The sequence below is a fragment of the Notothenia coriiceps genome, unplaced genomic scaffold (genome assembly GCF_000735185.1).
Source record: "Notothenia coriiceps isolate Sejong01 unplaced genomic scaffold, NC01 NC01_scaffold00014021, whole genome shotgun sequence".
NCBI classification, from domain to species: Eukaryota; Metazoa; Chordata; class Actinopteri; order Perciformes; family Nototheniidae; genus Notothenia; species Notothenia coriiceps.
This window is the reverse complement of record NW_011346722.1, coordinates 146546-161531: the sequence shown is the minus strand read 5'-3', so window position 1 is coordinate 161531 and position 14986 is coordinate 146546. Positions and strand designations below refer to the sequence as shown.

The window sequence follows — 14986 nt, the reverse complement described above, 5'->3', positions numbered from 1 at the left end:
ATCGTTTCGACCCTACTACCCCCCTACACATCCACAGCGGGGTCACCAGGATCACTAGCTTTTCTCCAAATGGCCATTTTGGCTGGCAGGTGCATTATACCCTTTATTTTCAGATTGTCTATCCGCTCCTAATGCCTGGCAGGTTGATTGCTCTGGCTGCCTCACCAGGGAGAGGGCTGACGAGCACGGCCGGGACTCGCTGAAAGACAGTGATTACTGTTTTCCTTTAAGCCTGATTGAGGCCCTTGAAAGGAAAGATTTTAACCTTCTCCTGTTGGTTGCAGAGTATGGCCGTACATTGAAATGGCTTGTGTCATCAACCCGGTTCTGTAAACTCATCAGTGTACCCAATAACCTTCTTCCCCTAAACCTCCATCTGAGAAAGGGGATAAATCACTTTACGGACAAAGTGACGGATGACATTATCATTTAGATTATTTCCATAGGAAGGAAATTCTGGCATGTGGTGCTGTCATCTCAGATTAACTATAAGGTTCATACTAAGATAAACGCTTCTAGGAACCAGGCGAGTATTTCCCCTTCTTTCAATGAATCTGTTTTGTCCTGCTTTTGCTGCTATTATTGTTTTTTTTACATTGAAAGCATAGGCTATATACCATCTCTAAGAGATGTGTTTTGAAAAAGCGTGTTCATCTTCTTTGAGGTAGAACCGGTGTGCAGTTTGCCAGCTGGTCGGGCCTGTATTTTCTTGTACATTCTCTGAGGTTGAATGGGAGCTACAGGACCTCCTGCTAGGATGGTAATTGCTCGGGCTTGCTGTTCAGGGAGAAGCTTGTCTCGAGGCAGCCAGGCGGAAAACCTCTGTGCCATCCCCATGCCACCTCTGAAGAGCAAAGACAATCCCAGCATCACCATCTGCTTTTGCACCATGCTGTCATCTGGCCGGACCAATGGGACGGGCCCGTGCAGCTGCTCCACACCCTCTGCCCCGCTGCCCTGTGGCCTGGAAGGGGGCAACCTGCCACTGGGACACAGAGGAAACAGCTACACTGACAGCTAGACTTTCTATTGAATGGCTAGAGTCTCATTAACAGTTAGGAAAGACAGGGGTCCCTTTGACAACAAGACACCCGCTGCGCTGTGTCCCTTTAACACAAATGGCAAACTTCCCTGCTTTAGAGGAGCAGGTCCCTTTTTTGAAAGGAGACATTGTGCTGACAAACCAAACAAATGCAAGGCAGAGATACCAAATCAGTCTTTGGTCGTGCCCATAATCACCGGGTGGAGCTTTTTATTGAAAAAGGAAAATAATTGATGTGAGAGACGTAGTGAGCAAAAGGTGTGAAACGTCTGTATGGAGGCATGATCGCTTGTCACGAGAATGTTGTTCCTTAAATTGGATTTTTACTTTTTAAGTGTAAAATATTCTCAATTATTTTTCCTTGGGCCCCTTCAAAAATAGACCCCTAAGAAGGTACAAAGCTTCGAAAAATGTAACGTTGTGTGTTTTTAATTGTGAATATGCAACACAAGAGTAATGTATTAGGAAAAATTCAAAGTTATGAGTTTCAGATTTGTTGGTATTCTGAAAAACTACTATTATTGATAATAAAATGAAGTAATCTAGAAACTGTATACAACTTAAGTCTTTGTATTGTTCTAGTGTTTAACATAGTTATCTTTCTTCTCAGCTGAGGAAGAAGAAGAAGAGGAGGAAAGTGCTCCAATCGAAGCAGCAGTGGAGACTCAGACTGAGAAACCGGACCAGAAAGAGGAGGAGGAAGGTACTCCATCACCACTGATGTTGCATACTTGTAATCTAGCCACTTCAGTCTTACTAGTGATTTTCATAATAGTGGTTGCACTGAAGTCTCTATTCCTGTGAAGCAGTGCATCACATGCCACATCTTAAAGGCAGTGATCAGAAGTTCAGTGTGTCTGTACCTCTCTGTGCAGCAGCCCCCCACGAGCTGACAGAGGAGGAAAAACTCCAGATCCTGCACTCCGAAGATTTTGCGAATTTCTTTGACCAGAGCACTCGCATTATTGAGCGAGCTCTGTCGGAGCATGTGGACCTCTTCTTCGACTACAGCGGTCGTGACCTGGAGGAGAAGGAGGGGTAATAATTGTAGAACTAGACAAGTACTTAAGAAAACACGGTAATTGGTTTCTGAAAGAGTGTTTCTATTGATTTGTGGTGCTTTGTTTTCCCCAGTGAAATCCAGGCCGGTACAAAGCTGTCCCTCAACAGGAAGTTCATGGATGAGCGCTGGTCCAAACATCGCGTCGTCACCTGCCTGGACTGGTCCCTGCAGGTCACTTTTTAAGACAACTTTCTATAAATAAACCAATAGTTTAAATTGTTTCTTAAAAAAACATTTGGAAGTTGTGTGCAAATGTCAAAAGGATTTGCCTAAACGTGTGTTAAAACAGAAGCGATATGTGCATTCGTGTTGCTAATTGGCTGTTGAAACAACTTAGCTCTGCTCAGCCATAATGCTTTATGATTACATGTCTCGAGTTTGACAGCATTTACTTTTGGCCACAAGTCCCCCAGGAGAAGTAAGTTATGTCCCACACATTGTCACTCAGTCGGGAGCCATAATGATTTGTTTCCTCTGGTGTCTAAGGTCATTTAATGCATGATTCTGCAATGGCTTCTGACAGTGATTGAACACCAGCTCTTTGTTCACGGTGTTTACCAGCTCAGAGCGATACCCATACCCTCGTGATTGGAAATTCAGATTTCTCAAACTGTAAATCTCGAGCATGAGAAGCGGCAGAGGTTAATGGTTTGCTTACATCTGGCTTTCTGGAGTCATTATCCGCCCGTGTTTTTAATATGTCGCTCAGTGGGTTTTAGATGTTCAATTAGTTGCTCTGTTTTAGTCACAGTTGTTAGTTTTCAGAACAATAACTTTTGGGTAAAATTATGAAGAAAACTAACATATAACAATTTACCAAAGTTCCTAAGGGCGGGTAGGGACATTCAACCGAGCCATACATCTTTAGGAAAGGTTACACATTCTTATAGGCATTCATAAGCTCCACACAGGGCAGGCGAGGCTTTCCCACAAGGAGCCAAGCCTGGGGGGCACGTCTGCCTCCTCCGACATTCATTTAGGCTGATTTTTTCTTTTTCTTTCTTTCTCTGTCACCAGTATCCTGAACTGCTGCTTGCCTCATACAACAACAACGAGGAGGCTCCTCACGAGCCAGACGGCGTTGCCTTAGTGTGGAACATGAAGTACAAGAAGGCCACACCGGAGTACGTCTTCCACTGTCAGGTACCCCAAGAAAAAAGCCTCTCTGCTTTCTGTCTCCAACCTCTCTCCCCACGGGGGTCTCGTTCCTTGACAAACATGGAACACATCCAACCATCCCCAGTTTGCTCCCCCCTTCTCTCCTCCTCCCACACCCCTTCATCCACATTGTGAGTTCACCATACTGGCATCCACCTCCACCACTTTTCATCCATAAACACATGTTCACGAGGCGCGGGAGAAGACCTGTGGTGCAGGAGAATCTGAGCAGTGCTGCAGCAGCATTAAGTGTGTGGGGCAGGGCCGGTTATCATGTGCATCCAAACAAGGGCTCTGTGTTCAGAGAGAGGGAGAGCAGCTCCACCGCTCTGCCCAGCCTTATTATACTGCCTGGCCCGAGGCTGCTTCAGCAAGACAAGTTGAGTAGAACCACATGTTGCCGCCGCCACAGCGGATGTAGATGAAGGCATATTGCTCAGATGAATAAAACTGAACAGAAGTGTGAAGGCACATTTTTCCGCGCCTTAAAATCCACTCATAACGAGCTATTCCCAAACCCATGCGTCACAATTTTTGTCAAGAAAAGTCCCCTTAGAAAAAAATGTTTTGCCAAGGTGTAAATCAAAAGTTTAATAATAATCCAGCCTCGTGGTTTGTTTTATTTGCAGTGTAAAGGCTGAGGCATGAGTGATGAAAGGTTTTGGGAAAGAGCAAACACACACTACTCTGACTTTGAGATGAAGTTTGATGTTTTCCATATTCTCATTATGCCAACTTGTTGCTGATATGAAACACAGCAATGCACCGCGACCAGAAACTGATTGGACACAAGTGTGCATGGTGGTCAGTTAGCTCAGTGGAAAACCCTACCAAGTTACTTCCACTGTAGATTTGTGCTTCTTTGCCTCGCTCTATCTCGTGAGTAAATGAATGCAGTATTCATTGTTCTGAATGAAAAAGCCATTTCAGGGGGGGTGCATACACTCAGCTGCTAGTGTCTCATTAGTATCATTGAAGGAATCCTAAATACCAGAACAAATGAAGCAGCTTATATCTTTCATCCCCACACCTCTCTAAACCGTAACCAAAACTATAAAAAGTAAACAAATGGAAATAAAGAGATATTTTTAAAGAGGCAATGGATATTTTTCAGCATATTTTCACATGTGTATTATTAAGATGATATCAATATTTAATTGTTTTTAAAATCCCGACTATAGTCAATACCAGCATATTAAGACTACTCAGAGATAGAGATAGGGTTACAAGTCAGTATACACCAAAACACAACAACATGTAATAAGTCTTTTCCTGGGAACAATATCCTATAACGTATCATCAATACCAGTCTCTGTTGCCATTAGCACCAATGTAAGCATTCTGGATTTAATTATTATTAGTAGTATATTTGTTGGTTTGGCAAGAATGAGGTATCATTTATGTTATACTGCTCCTTTCAGAGTACTATATGAAACTATTTTCCTATCAGTGATTATATCTTCCAAACACTTAGCATTAGAGTTCTGCTGCCGGGCATTGACTAATGGTTTGCCTCCTGCTAAAAATATAGAGTTGTGCCAAAGAGGGCAAGATGGCGGAGAGTTTCCTGTCATTTCGAGACTTTTATTGCCTAATTTAGCAATTCTACAAGAGGAATAATAATTAGATTATCAAGTTCTGCAGGAGAATTTTGATTAAACCACAAAACAATTGAAAAAATACTTGGCAATAGCTTGTCCCTCCAGCTATTCCCAATTTCCTTAAATTAGGGTTACCTCATAACCTCATAACCCCATGCCATAGGATAGCTGGCGTTCCTGGAGCAGGCAGACCTCCTTATGGCTTGGCAACGTTTCTTTAGGTTTATTCAAGGTTTATTATCACACCACACAAAGGATGAGATCAAATATTTGAGTCCTTGAACTAGCTTGTTGTAACCTGCATGTAAAGAGCTGACCTGAATGACAATTTTAGGGGAATCTTCAGCACAGACATTCACTATAAACATGTTTTTTTAATCACTGGAGACTCTAACTGTCCCATCTCTTCCTCTATCTTTCCCTCTCTCTGACAGTCTGCTGTAATGTCGGCTGCTTTTGCCAAGTTCCACCCCAACGTTGTGGTGGGGGGTACGTACTCGGGACAGATCGTACTGTGGGACAACCGGAGCAACAAGAGGACCCCGGTGCAGAGGACCCCCCTGTCAGCAGCGGCTCACACGGTACTCTAAAGCAGTGGTTCTCAAACTTTTTTCAATAATGTACCCCCTTTGAAAAAGAAATTCAGCCAAGTACCCCCTGATCAGCGCAAAAACAATTTGTTAGGGAAGAAATGCCTATAAAGAGGTACAGTACAGCGCTGCACCATCAGTGTCTGATTTATTAAAACAACAACCTTGTAACTGAGAAACACTTAAATACTACATTTCAAATGTTTACAATCCATCACTAAATTCATGGCAAACCAATTTCAACATCATGCAATAACGCTAAGACGACATTAGTTGCATTGAACTGATCTTTTAATAAGTTTTATTTACAATGTAGTGAGAAACATGGGCTTGTGCTTCACTGAGGATCTTTGTCATTCTGACAGGAAGGCTACTGCAGTTATTACACTTCGTGTTTTGAAATATGTGTAACTCTGTTCATATAAAACCCACACTACTCAAACTTTGTTACTTTTCCTAACATTTTTATATTTATTCATTTATTTTGGGGCGTGGGAAGAGAGACAAATATATGAGCATTTTATGAGCATGGGATTTTGACCCCTCATACTGTATTATGCATAATGCTGCGCTATACTTTGCGGCCACACGCCGTTGCCAAGCAACGCTTATTGTTTAGGTGTCCTTTGATAAGCAGGCAGTCATATAATTAACTAGAACTAGCTAGATCTGATATATTTGGAAATAAAAGCGAGTGAAGTATAACCAGAAAAGTAAAAATGACTCCCTCTCACTCTCTTCGCAGCACCCTGTGTACTGTGTGAATGTGGTCGGCACCCAGAACGCCCACAACCTGATCAGCATCTCCACCGACGGCAAGATCTGCTCCTGGAGTCTGGACATGCTCTCTCAGCCACAGGTAACATCCATATTTACAAAAGTTTTATTTATTGCAAATGCAAATAATGTGGTCAATAACTACAGTTATTTTAAACAAAGCAGTGTAGGCTGTCATCCTGGATATTAAATCAATGACAGAGACATATCGTTTTTATTTGTTTATGTTAATACTGTCCTGAGTGAGACTAAAGTACATTTTCCTCCCTTTGCTCTACAATAAAGTGTATTTTATTCTATGTATAGCCAATATTTTTAATACTGTATATGTGTGTGGGTTCTTTCCTATGGGTGGTCAGAGGACTATTTTTTGACTTGACATTAACGGCCCGGTGTTAAAGTTTTAACCATAAATTGAATTGCTTAGTTAATAATACATCACAGTTTGAGCTTAGCTTTTTCTTTCTGTGTAACGTCTGTCTCCTTAGTCTTTCATTCCACTCACTTCCTGTCCATTTCATGCTAAATGTCAAACATATTGGCTGGGCTCCTTCGTTTGGTATTTCCCACCGACTTCAACCATATTTTCTTTTTCTACAACTCATTTTTCACTTTCAAGGAAATTAACTTTGCTAGCTGTGTCATTTCATCTGTGCTGCCAAGACCTCAATGTCAAACTTCCCTTTTTTTTATAACGTGCTAGTTGAATTTAGAATATGAATTAATAAACTGTCAAGTGATTTTTATAGGTTGTGCTTGGCAGAGTTTGTGTTAACATAAATCGTGAGCGGGGAGCTTGTTAAACATGTTGTTCCGTGTTGCCTCGCCTCCACAGGACAGCATGGAGCTGGTGTTCAAGCAGTCCAAAGCTGTAGCTGTCACCTCCATGTCTTTCCCTCTCGGAGATGTCAACAATTTTGCGGTGGGCAGCGAGGACGGCTCCGTCTACATGTCGTGTCGTCATGGAAGGTGTGTTCAGAAGCAAACCGCGGTCCAGGAAACTGAGGCGGCTTGTTGGGCCCACCTCGGTCCGAGTGTCAAATAAATATAGCCCACTCACTTCCCAGTGCAACGCAAATCCAACACTTGATCTCCTGCTGTTTGAGGTTTCACTCCTGCCCAGTCATCCTGTTTTTCTTTTCCGCTTGTCAGTTATGTTTGCAAAGGTCGCTCAACATAAACAGGGCACACATGCAGGGGAAACAAATCATTTTTTCCCTGTCCTTTTTTCTCCTCCTCAGTGCGTTTCGCTGAGTGAGAGAGTTTGTTTACAGTCGGTATTCCCGGGCAGAATTGAAACTGCACTTCATCTCACAATGTTGTCATTTAACAAACCAGGGCTCCCCTCATGGTGTTTGGTCCTCTGGTGAAGAAGCAGAGAAATGTGGCTTAAATCAGAGCTGCCACGGTAAACGTCCTGCAGTTTGCCCGGAGACCGCAGAGAGGGGATAGCTGCTAGGTTTTGCACGGCAGCATCACCTCTGTAATTGGGGGAATCATTTTCCAGCTCATTTACAATGGTATGATACTCTCATCGCAGTTAATAATGCATAAGCATCACTCATGCTGAGTATTTACCTCTCTACATTAATTATCAGAGCATCAGTTGGGTAACAGCTCTGCAACATGTGGGTGAGATGTTGCAGCACTTCTGCCACCCTGCTGGTAATCACACCATATAAGTAAATGATTAATGTGAATACGTCCATCGGGGGGCCTTCTTCTTCCGTGCTAATGTAACGGCTAAGAGAATTAACACAGGAGTGTCAACTGATAAAAATGTCTTTGTTTTCTTTCTTTAATGCAGGGGTGTCAAACTCAATTTCATCGTGGGCCACATTTGCATTATGGTTGCACTCAAAGGGCTGGTTTTAACTATATAATTTATAAATATATTAATATATAATATATATCAAATAATGTATTATATTACATTATTGCCTCTGAATTGGGTTATTATCGGATAGGGTAATAACTTCGTAATTAACTACGTCTGAAAGCAGAAGTCATGGGCAAATAATTGCAAGTCTCTTCAGTGCCATGTCACAAAACGAGATGCATTATGGGACATGTAGTTTATGGGCAACGTACTTCTGTAAAGTGGCATGTAACCGTATAATAAACGTATTATATTCTTTCAGAGCTCTTGCGGGCCACATAAAATGAAGTCGCGGGCCGGATTTGGCCCCCAGGCCTTGAGTTTGACACCACTGATTTAATGTATGGACTTGTTATTCAAACAACTAAAGGTCAAAACGGGATGATTTGAAATGACCTACAGGCTATTTTAAAATATATGTTATTCTTTTTGTCTACAACGAGAACAACTCGCCCCTTCTTGATTTAGGTGGTTTAGCACTTTAGTCTGTCTGTATGTTTTGCACTCGCCACTTAATCTTGTCTGTGCTCTGCAGCAAAGCGGGCATCAGCGAGATGTTTGAGGGCCACCAGGGGCCCATCACAGGGATCGACTGCCACACAGCTGCAGGGCCTCTGGACTTCTCCCACCTGTTTGTCACCTCCTCCTTCGACTGGACTGTCAAGCTGTGGAGCACCAAGGTAAAAGCAACGTCTTGACATACTGAGGATTATTTGATTTGGCTGATAAACGAAAAGACCGGCGTGAAGGGAAACGTTTCCTCCCTCTGTGTGTTTTGTGTCCCTACAAGGTTTTATATCCATAATTTGTTCATGGTAACTGCAGTCTAGTTCAGGATCAAAACCCCAACAAATAATTGTATTCCTCAAATTTAAAAGCCACTACTAGCTCTGTGAGACTAATACCGTTTAAGCAAGCTTACTGCTATGGAGCAAAGTCATTGCTAACAAAAAGCATTCAAAACAAAGTACAGCTGATAAGAACAGAATTGCAGGTATTTGTTCATAAAGCTAAATATTTGACACTTGATGGCGACACAAGGTGGAAAGCTTACACTCACCAGGTGTGAAATACAAAAAGTCCATCAAATATTTGTCAAAAAGCTTTTCACTGGACCAAAGTGATGAAGCTATTCCTTGAGCTAAAATCATCGTCACATTTTGTATCCATTAAGTAGGTTTGTAAGTATATCAAATTGTTATATCTTGTGTGTCTCTGTGTACATAGACAATGTAGGAGATTATTCTAGTCATGTTTCTTTATCCTTCTTCCCCCTTTTATTTGTGCAGAACAACAAGCCGCTGTACTCATTTGAAGATAACTCGGATTACGTATATGACGTCATGTGGTCTCCGACTCACCCTGCTCTGTTTGCTTGTGTGGACGGAGTGGGTCATCTGGACCTGTGGAACCTCAACAACGACACGGAGGTATCACACTCTTACTGACAGCACACACGCGTTTCACCACGTCCATTTTCAGTTCTCCTTTGCATCTAAAGGGAAGGAACTCTCAAATCTTAGATATTTTTCTTATTTCTTTGCTAAACGTAATTATAAAACTAAAGGTTGCAGAGCATTTTTCCACTGTTTTCATTATTGTTTTTTGTTGTTTTAGGTTCCTACCGCCAGCGTCACAGTGGAGGGTAACCCAGCTCTGAACAGAGTGAGGTGGGCTCACTCTGGCAAAGAAATCGCCGTGGGAGACTCTGATGGACGAGTTCTTGTGTATGATGTCGGAGAGGTGAGATGACAGGACTCTTTTCTTCTGAGTGTGCTTTAAGTAATAATCAAACATGCTTTTACGCCTCTTTTCACCCTGTCAGCCTGTAGTGGATTCAACTCAAACGGTTCTTTTGTTTACGTAACTAGGCTATTATCCATGTTAACGAGCGTACGAAGCATTAGCTGTGATCTTTCCTGTATTCGAGGTTTTATTCATGCCTCTTTTGTTCCCCCCCCAGCAAACTGCGGTTCCACGAAACGACGAGTGGACCCGCTTTGTCCGCACGCTGGCAGAGATCAACGAGAACAGAGACGATGCGGAGGAGCTGGCGGCTCAGCATCTGGTCGCCTGATCTGCTCGTCCACAGAAGTGATGTTTAAAGGACCAGAGGCGCACTTGTTATCGTCAGCCCCAGGAAGAGATGTGATGAAATGTTTTGATCAGAAAGACCTTTTGATTCCTTACACCTGCTTATTTGGAGGCCTTCTCAGTTAGCTGGACCGTCTTCCTCGGATTAACACGAGCGTCAGGGATATCGACGTCAGACACTAACACGAAGCCATACTCACAAAACACAAACCAGTTGTCTTTCTTTCAACAAGATGCCTTAATCTATCCTTTTAAACTTTTGATTGTAAAACCCCACCTGTCTTCATTCATCAGCCTTAATTTTGAGATTTATTTCAATCCATAATAGTTAACACTAGCTAAGTCCCATTTCCACCAAAGTTGTAGTAAATCAATCACATCTTAACACGGGGAATGTAAACTTATAACTGTAGAATCATGTCGTCATCTCCGTTCCTTTTAGACTTGATCAACTTATATTCACTTGATTGTAAAAATAAATCCAGATGTATTTCTACCTTCTATTTTGTCCTATACTGCACCAGTTTTCTCTCAATCAGTGTAGCTGGTTAGACTGGAGATCGTTGGAATATCCTTAATGCCTAAGAAGATGATCGTGTATGCTGTAACTGCTCGGGGAAGTCGTTTGTTGACAGGATCCGAAATGAGACGGTTTGTTTCCTGAAGAATCTCAAATGTTGGCGTCAAAATGGATAATGTACTTTTCACACAGTAGGAACAAACAGTTTGAATGATTTATTTCAATAAAATACAATAAATACATTTAAATTATATTCCGAGTCCTTAGTCATGATTTCAAAATGAACACTTTTGAAAACATCTGTACATCCTTATGTCTCTGAGGTTTAACTGACACATGCACACCAAAGCTATTGCACACCAGGAAGCGCAGTTACAATCCTTCGTCATGCCATAATGTTCCTCTGTGCAGAAGAACAATATGTACAGTAAAGTTGTGCAAGCAATGCAAAGACAATGCCATAAAGCCATACTCATGCAGCATTCAAAGTAAGACGATCGCTCAATTGCATTAGAACGTGGCTCAATAAAATCATTTGAGGGGAAACCTAAAGTAAACCTAACCACGGTGAGCTTTATGAAGCTTCCGGCTCCGTTACAGGCACCGCTGGTTTGATTGTCTCCTCTCCAGAAGGCTTGAACTTGGGCAGGTGCAGACCGAACTTCCTCTCCACGCCGGCAAAGGTTGCAGCAGCCAGATGGTAGCCGCCCACATGGTCCGCCGTCACCGAGGGGAGGTCGGGGACTGTCGGTTTGTGAGTGTGCTCAGAGCCGGCAGGGCGACTGAGGAGAGAGAGAGAGAGGTTAGGGTGAGACACTTCTTCAAACTGATGAGAGGTAGATACTTGTGAAGACGGGGTTGAATTCAGAGGTGGGCCAAGATGATCTACAAGATGTTTACTTCAGTATAAGTAATAATACTGAATTATAAAAGTACTCTGTTACAAGTTAAAGTCCTGCATTCAAAATCTCCCTTAAGTACAAATACTTAAAGTACCAAGTAAAAGTAATTACTCTGCACAACAGCCTAATCAATAATATTATTATACATCTGGTAAAGGAAGAGCTTGTATTTTTGTTGTCTTTGTTTCACTGTATATACTGTCAGGTAGGGTCTGAATTTCTCCAATTCATAAATTAATCCTAACCTCTTATAATACATGATAAATACTTTCTTAATAGTTGGTGCTTCTAATCTAAATCTTTAAAGTAACTACACTTATTAGATCATTTTAGTCGAGTAGAAAGTACAATCTTTGCCTCTGATTTCAGTGGAGTAGAAGTATAAAGGAAATGGAAGTACTCAAGTAAATTACTACATAATTGAGTAAATGTACTTAGTTACTCGGTTAGAGTACTTACTGTCCTCCAAAGTCCACGTAGAGCCATCTCTGTAACAGTTCGTAGGTCACCAGGGTTACACCAAACTGCGGTGAAGATCTGCAGACTCGAGCTAATGGAAGACAGTTAGAGAATTACAATGTAGGATTTAATATTCTTTCTGTGTATTCTAAACAATTACAGCCACCACAGCAGGCCTCATCTCCCAGTCATGAAACCACTTAGAGTGTGTGTGTGTGTGTGTGTGTGTGTGTGTGTGTTTACCTCCTGTGCCCTTCCAAAACGCCCTGAAACCTTCCTCCTTGAGGATCTTCCTGAAGCAGTCGATCACCCCGCTGTAGGACGTCTGGCCAGCTCGGGCCGCCACCTGGAGCCTGGTCTTGATGACATCAGCAGGGGTCACCAGCGAAGCCGCCGGGATACCTGAGGAGACGTTTCACAACACACATAATGAAGCACTCTCACTATGCACAGATGGGTGTCACATCCTCACATCCCTGCTGTAGCATCATGCAGGGCTTGAAATGGGTATTGTGCTATAGTGGGATATGACAAAAGCACTGTATATATACATTTTCTATACAGCTAGGAGCTTACAATAGAGAAAATACAATTATTTTGAATATAACCAGCTCATTCCTGTCTTTCTTCGAGATAAAAGGCCATATATTCACCAGTTTCAGCTTCCCACATGTGAGGAATTGCTGCTTTTCCTTCTCATAAATGATAGTAAATTAAGTATATTTAGGCCTAGGGCTGTTGGAAGAAGAACATATGGAATTTAAAGATGCAAAATTTCACTATTTGAAAAATAAATTGAGTTTTTTAAACCCTTTTCTGAAATTTAATTAAATAAACAATTAACCAATAATAATAATAAAAAAATACCCTAACAGTTGTTGGAGATACAATAGAAGAAGAAAGCACAAAGAAGAGGAAACAGAAATGCCTTTCTTGGAGCAGAAAATGTGACACTTCCCTCATTTAATCCCCACAGACGCTGAGCTCTCCAGATGTGTGTTACCTGCGATGGCTCCAGCAGTGAGCAGCTGGAGAGCCCCAAGGCTTCCGTCCTCATCTGCCAGCATCGCCTTGGTGTGGGCATAAACAGGAAAGTAGATGGCGGAGAAGGGGATGTCACGCAGGAAGCATGCTTTGGCTCCCTAGCAGAAAAAAAAAAGAAGGATCAATTTAAATATAAATACATCATGGAGGTTTGTCTTGGGGATTAAGTGGTCTGGGAGCTGTCTTGTTCAACCTACAGGGGGCTTTAGTGTTGATGATGGAGCCAAAGAGCCCCCAGGCAGAGCTGCAGCACTGGGCCTCCAGAGAGAGATCCAACACACACACACACACACACACACACACACACACACACACACACACACACACACACACACACACACACACACACACACACACACACAGACCCTGGCGTGCTGGGTTCTTCTGCCAAGAGGAAGTCAGCTTTTCTTTTTTTTAACAAGCCACACACTGTCTGCTACTCATTAAAATATGGAGTATGAACACATGACTTGAGCAGCAAGTAAACCCACAAGGATCTGGAAAAGGAGCAGTAGCAGAGCATAATCCCGCACTAATTTGCTTTTGGCCACAGCTCCTTTTTGCATGTTTGACACTGTATTGGAAAATTGCAAACAGTCAGCAAAATGAAGGTTTTATATTTAAATGTGTGAGTCCGATCTGCCCATTATGTCTGTGTACACATACACAAACCTTTGTTCAAATAGAACAGTATTTTATCTATGCATCATTACAGGAGTAAACCTCCGATCATATGTTAATATATACAATTGTGAAAGGAAAATACATTTAATAAAGAACTGTATTTTTTTTCTCCAGTATTGTGAATCTTTTATGCTTAAATATCTTTAAGAAAGGAGCATTGTTAGCGATTAAAGTATCCAACAATTTAAATTAAATAACTAAATCAAACAAAGACTGACATAAACATACTTTTGAACAGTTAATGCATCAGTAATAATAATCCAGTAACATTATAAAACAAAATGAACAATTTTATTTAGATAAGTTAAACTTGCGTACACTATACAGATTTTACTTGCTTTAAGTGGTATTTTGCATTGAGGAGCTTTCTTTTTTACTAAGTGCTGTATTGTGGTATTGTTTCTATTACTGAAAAGTGTACCTGACATTTTTGGTCTATTAATCACAAATTAGATGTGCAACTTTAAACTAAATAATCATTTGTGTAATTGTTTTTTAAAAAGTGTCCTTGGTTCCACTTTAATTGTTAGCTATTTTTAGATTGTTGTCTAAAAATGTCTTCCACCAAACCTCTTCTATTGTGAATCCAAACACTGAACAATAAATAAACCCCCCATGTTTTTAGTGTTGCACCTTTGCCCTTGCATGGCAGCGGAGGATGCTGCAGACGTCCCGGAGCTGCAGAGGTGCTGACCTACCTTGTAGAGGCCAAAGAAGCCCAGGTCTCTCACAACAGTCATGGCTCCGACCCTGGGGCCTGTGGTGATCTCTCCAGCCACCTGCAGACGGATCTTAACGATCTCCAGAGGATTGGTGAAAATCACCTGGGAAGCTCCAGCCTGCAACAGGACAAACAAACAGCTGAATGGTGCTTTTTATGCACTCAGACTCGAGCTTACACATCTGAGGGGTGAACTTTTGGGGTGAAAATGTAATGATGTGTAAGCGTTTTCTAATTATCTCAGTAAACTTCAGCACAAAGGGCCACTTTTTCCCGATGATTTGATTCCATATAGTAAGAGAGTGGCCTTGACAGGAGGAGGAAAAAGCAGCCATTGATAGAGGAACCAGCGGGGTCAGAGCAGAGCAGGCGTCGGGTGAGGAGAAGCCAAGGCTCATGGTTGGGAGGCTGTGACCCTGGCACCGGCCCTCTGCCCCCTCGCCCCCCCCCCC

The 14986-nt window shown here is 42.1% G+C and overlaps 2 protein-coding genes across 4 annotated transcripts in view; one reads left to right on the top strand and one right to left on the bottom strand.

The window, feature by feature from the left end:
* The window catches only part of LOC104948266 (cytoplasmic dynein 1 intermediate chain 2), a 20857-nt gene extending 10443 nt beyond the window's left edge, over window positions 1-10414 (top strand). For 2 of the 3 annotated variants that reach the window (XM_010774447.1, XM_010774445.1), the window contains 11 exons: window positions 1653-1745; window positions 1918-2080; window positions 2177-2276; window positions 3123-3248; window positions 5299-5445; window positions 6200-6313; window positions 7067-7200; window positions 8646-8790; window positions 9400-9540; window positions 9728-9853; window positions 10074-10414. In XM_010774447.1, the coding sequence (XP_010772749.1) occupies window positions 1653-1745; window positions 1918-2080; window positions 2177-2276; window positions 3123-3248; window positions 5299-5445; window positions 6200-6313; window positions 7067-7200; window positions 8646-8790; window positions 9400-9540; window positions 9728-9853; window positions 10074-10187 (1403 nt within the window). In that variant the 3' untranslated portion in view covers window positions 10188-10414. The remainder of the gene's footprint in view (window positions 1-1652; window positions 1746-1917; window positions 2081-2176; window positions 2277-3122; window positions 3249-5298; window positions 5446-6199; window positions 6314-7066; window positions 7201-8645; window positions 8791-9399; window positions 9541-9727; window positions 9854-10073) is intronic. The other variant, XM_010774446.1, reaches the window with a different exon arrangement.
* Window positions 10415-10926: 512 nt separating this feature from the next.
* Window positions 10927-14986, bottom strand: part of slc25a12 (solute carrier family 25 member 12) — a 20487-nt gene continuing 16427 nt past the window's right edge. The window contains exons 14-18 of the mRNA XM_010774442.1: window positions 14512-14652; window positions 13089-13227; window positions 12329-12487; window positions 12086-12176; window positions 10927-11506 (exon numbers count right to left, since the gene is read on the bottom strand). Coding sequence (XP_010772744.1) covers window positions 11299-11506; window positions 12086-12176; window positions 12329-12487; window positions 13089-13227; window positions 14512-14652 — 738 coding nt within the window. The 3' untranslated portion in view covers window positions 10927-11298. The remainder of the gene's footprint in view (window positions 11507-12085; window positions 12177-12328; window positions 12488-13088; window positions 13228-14511; window positions 14653-14986) is intronic.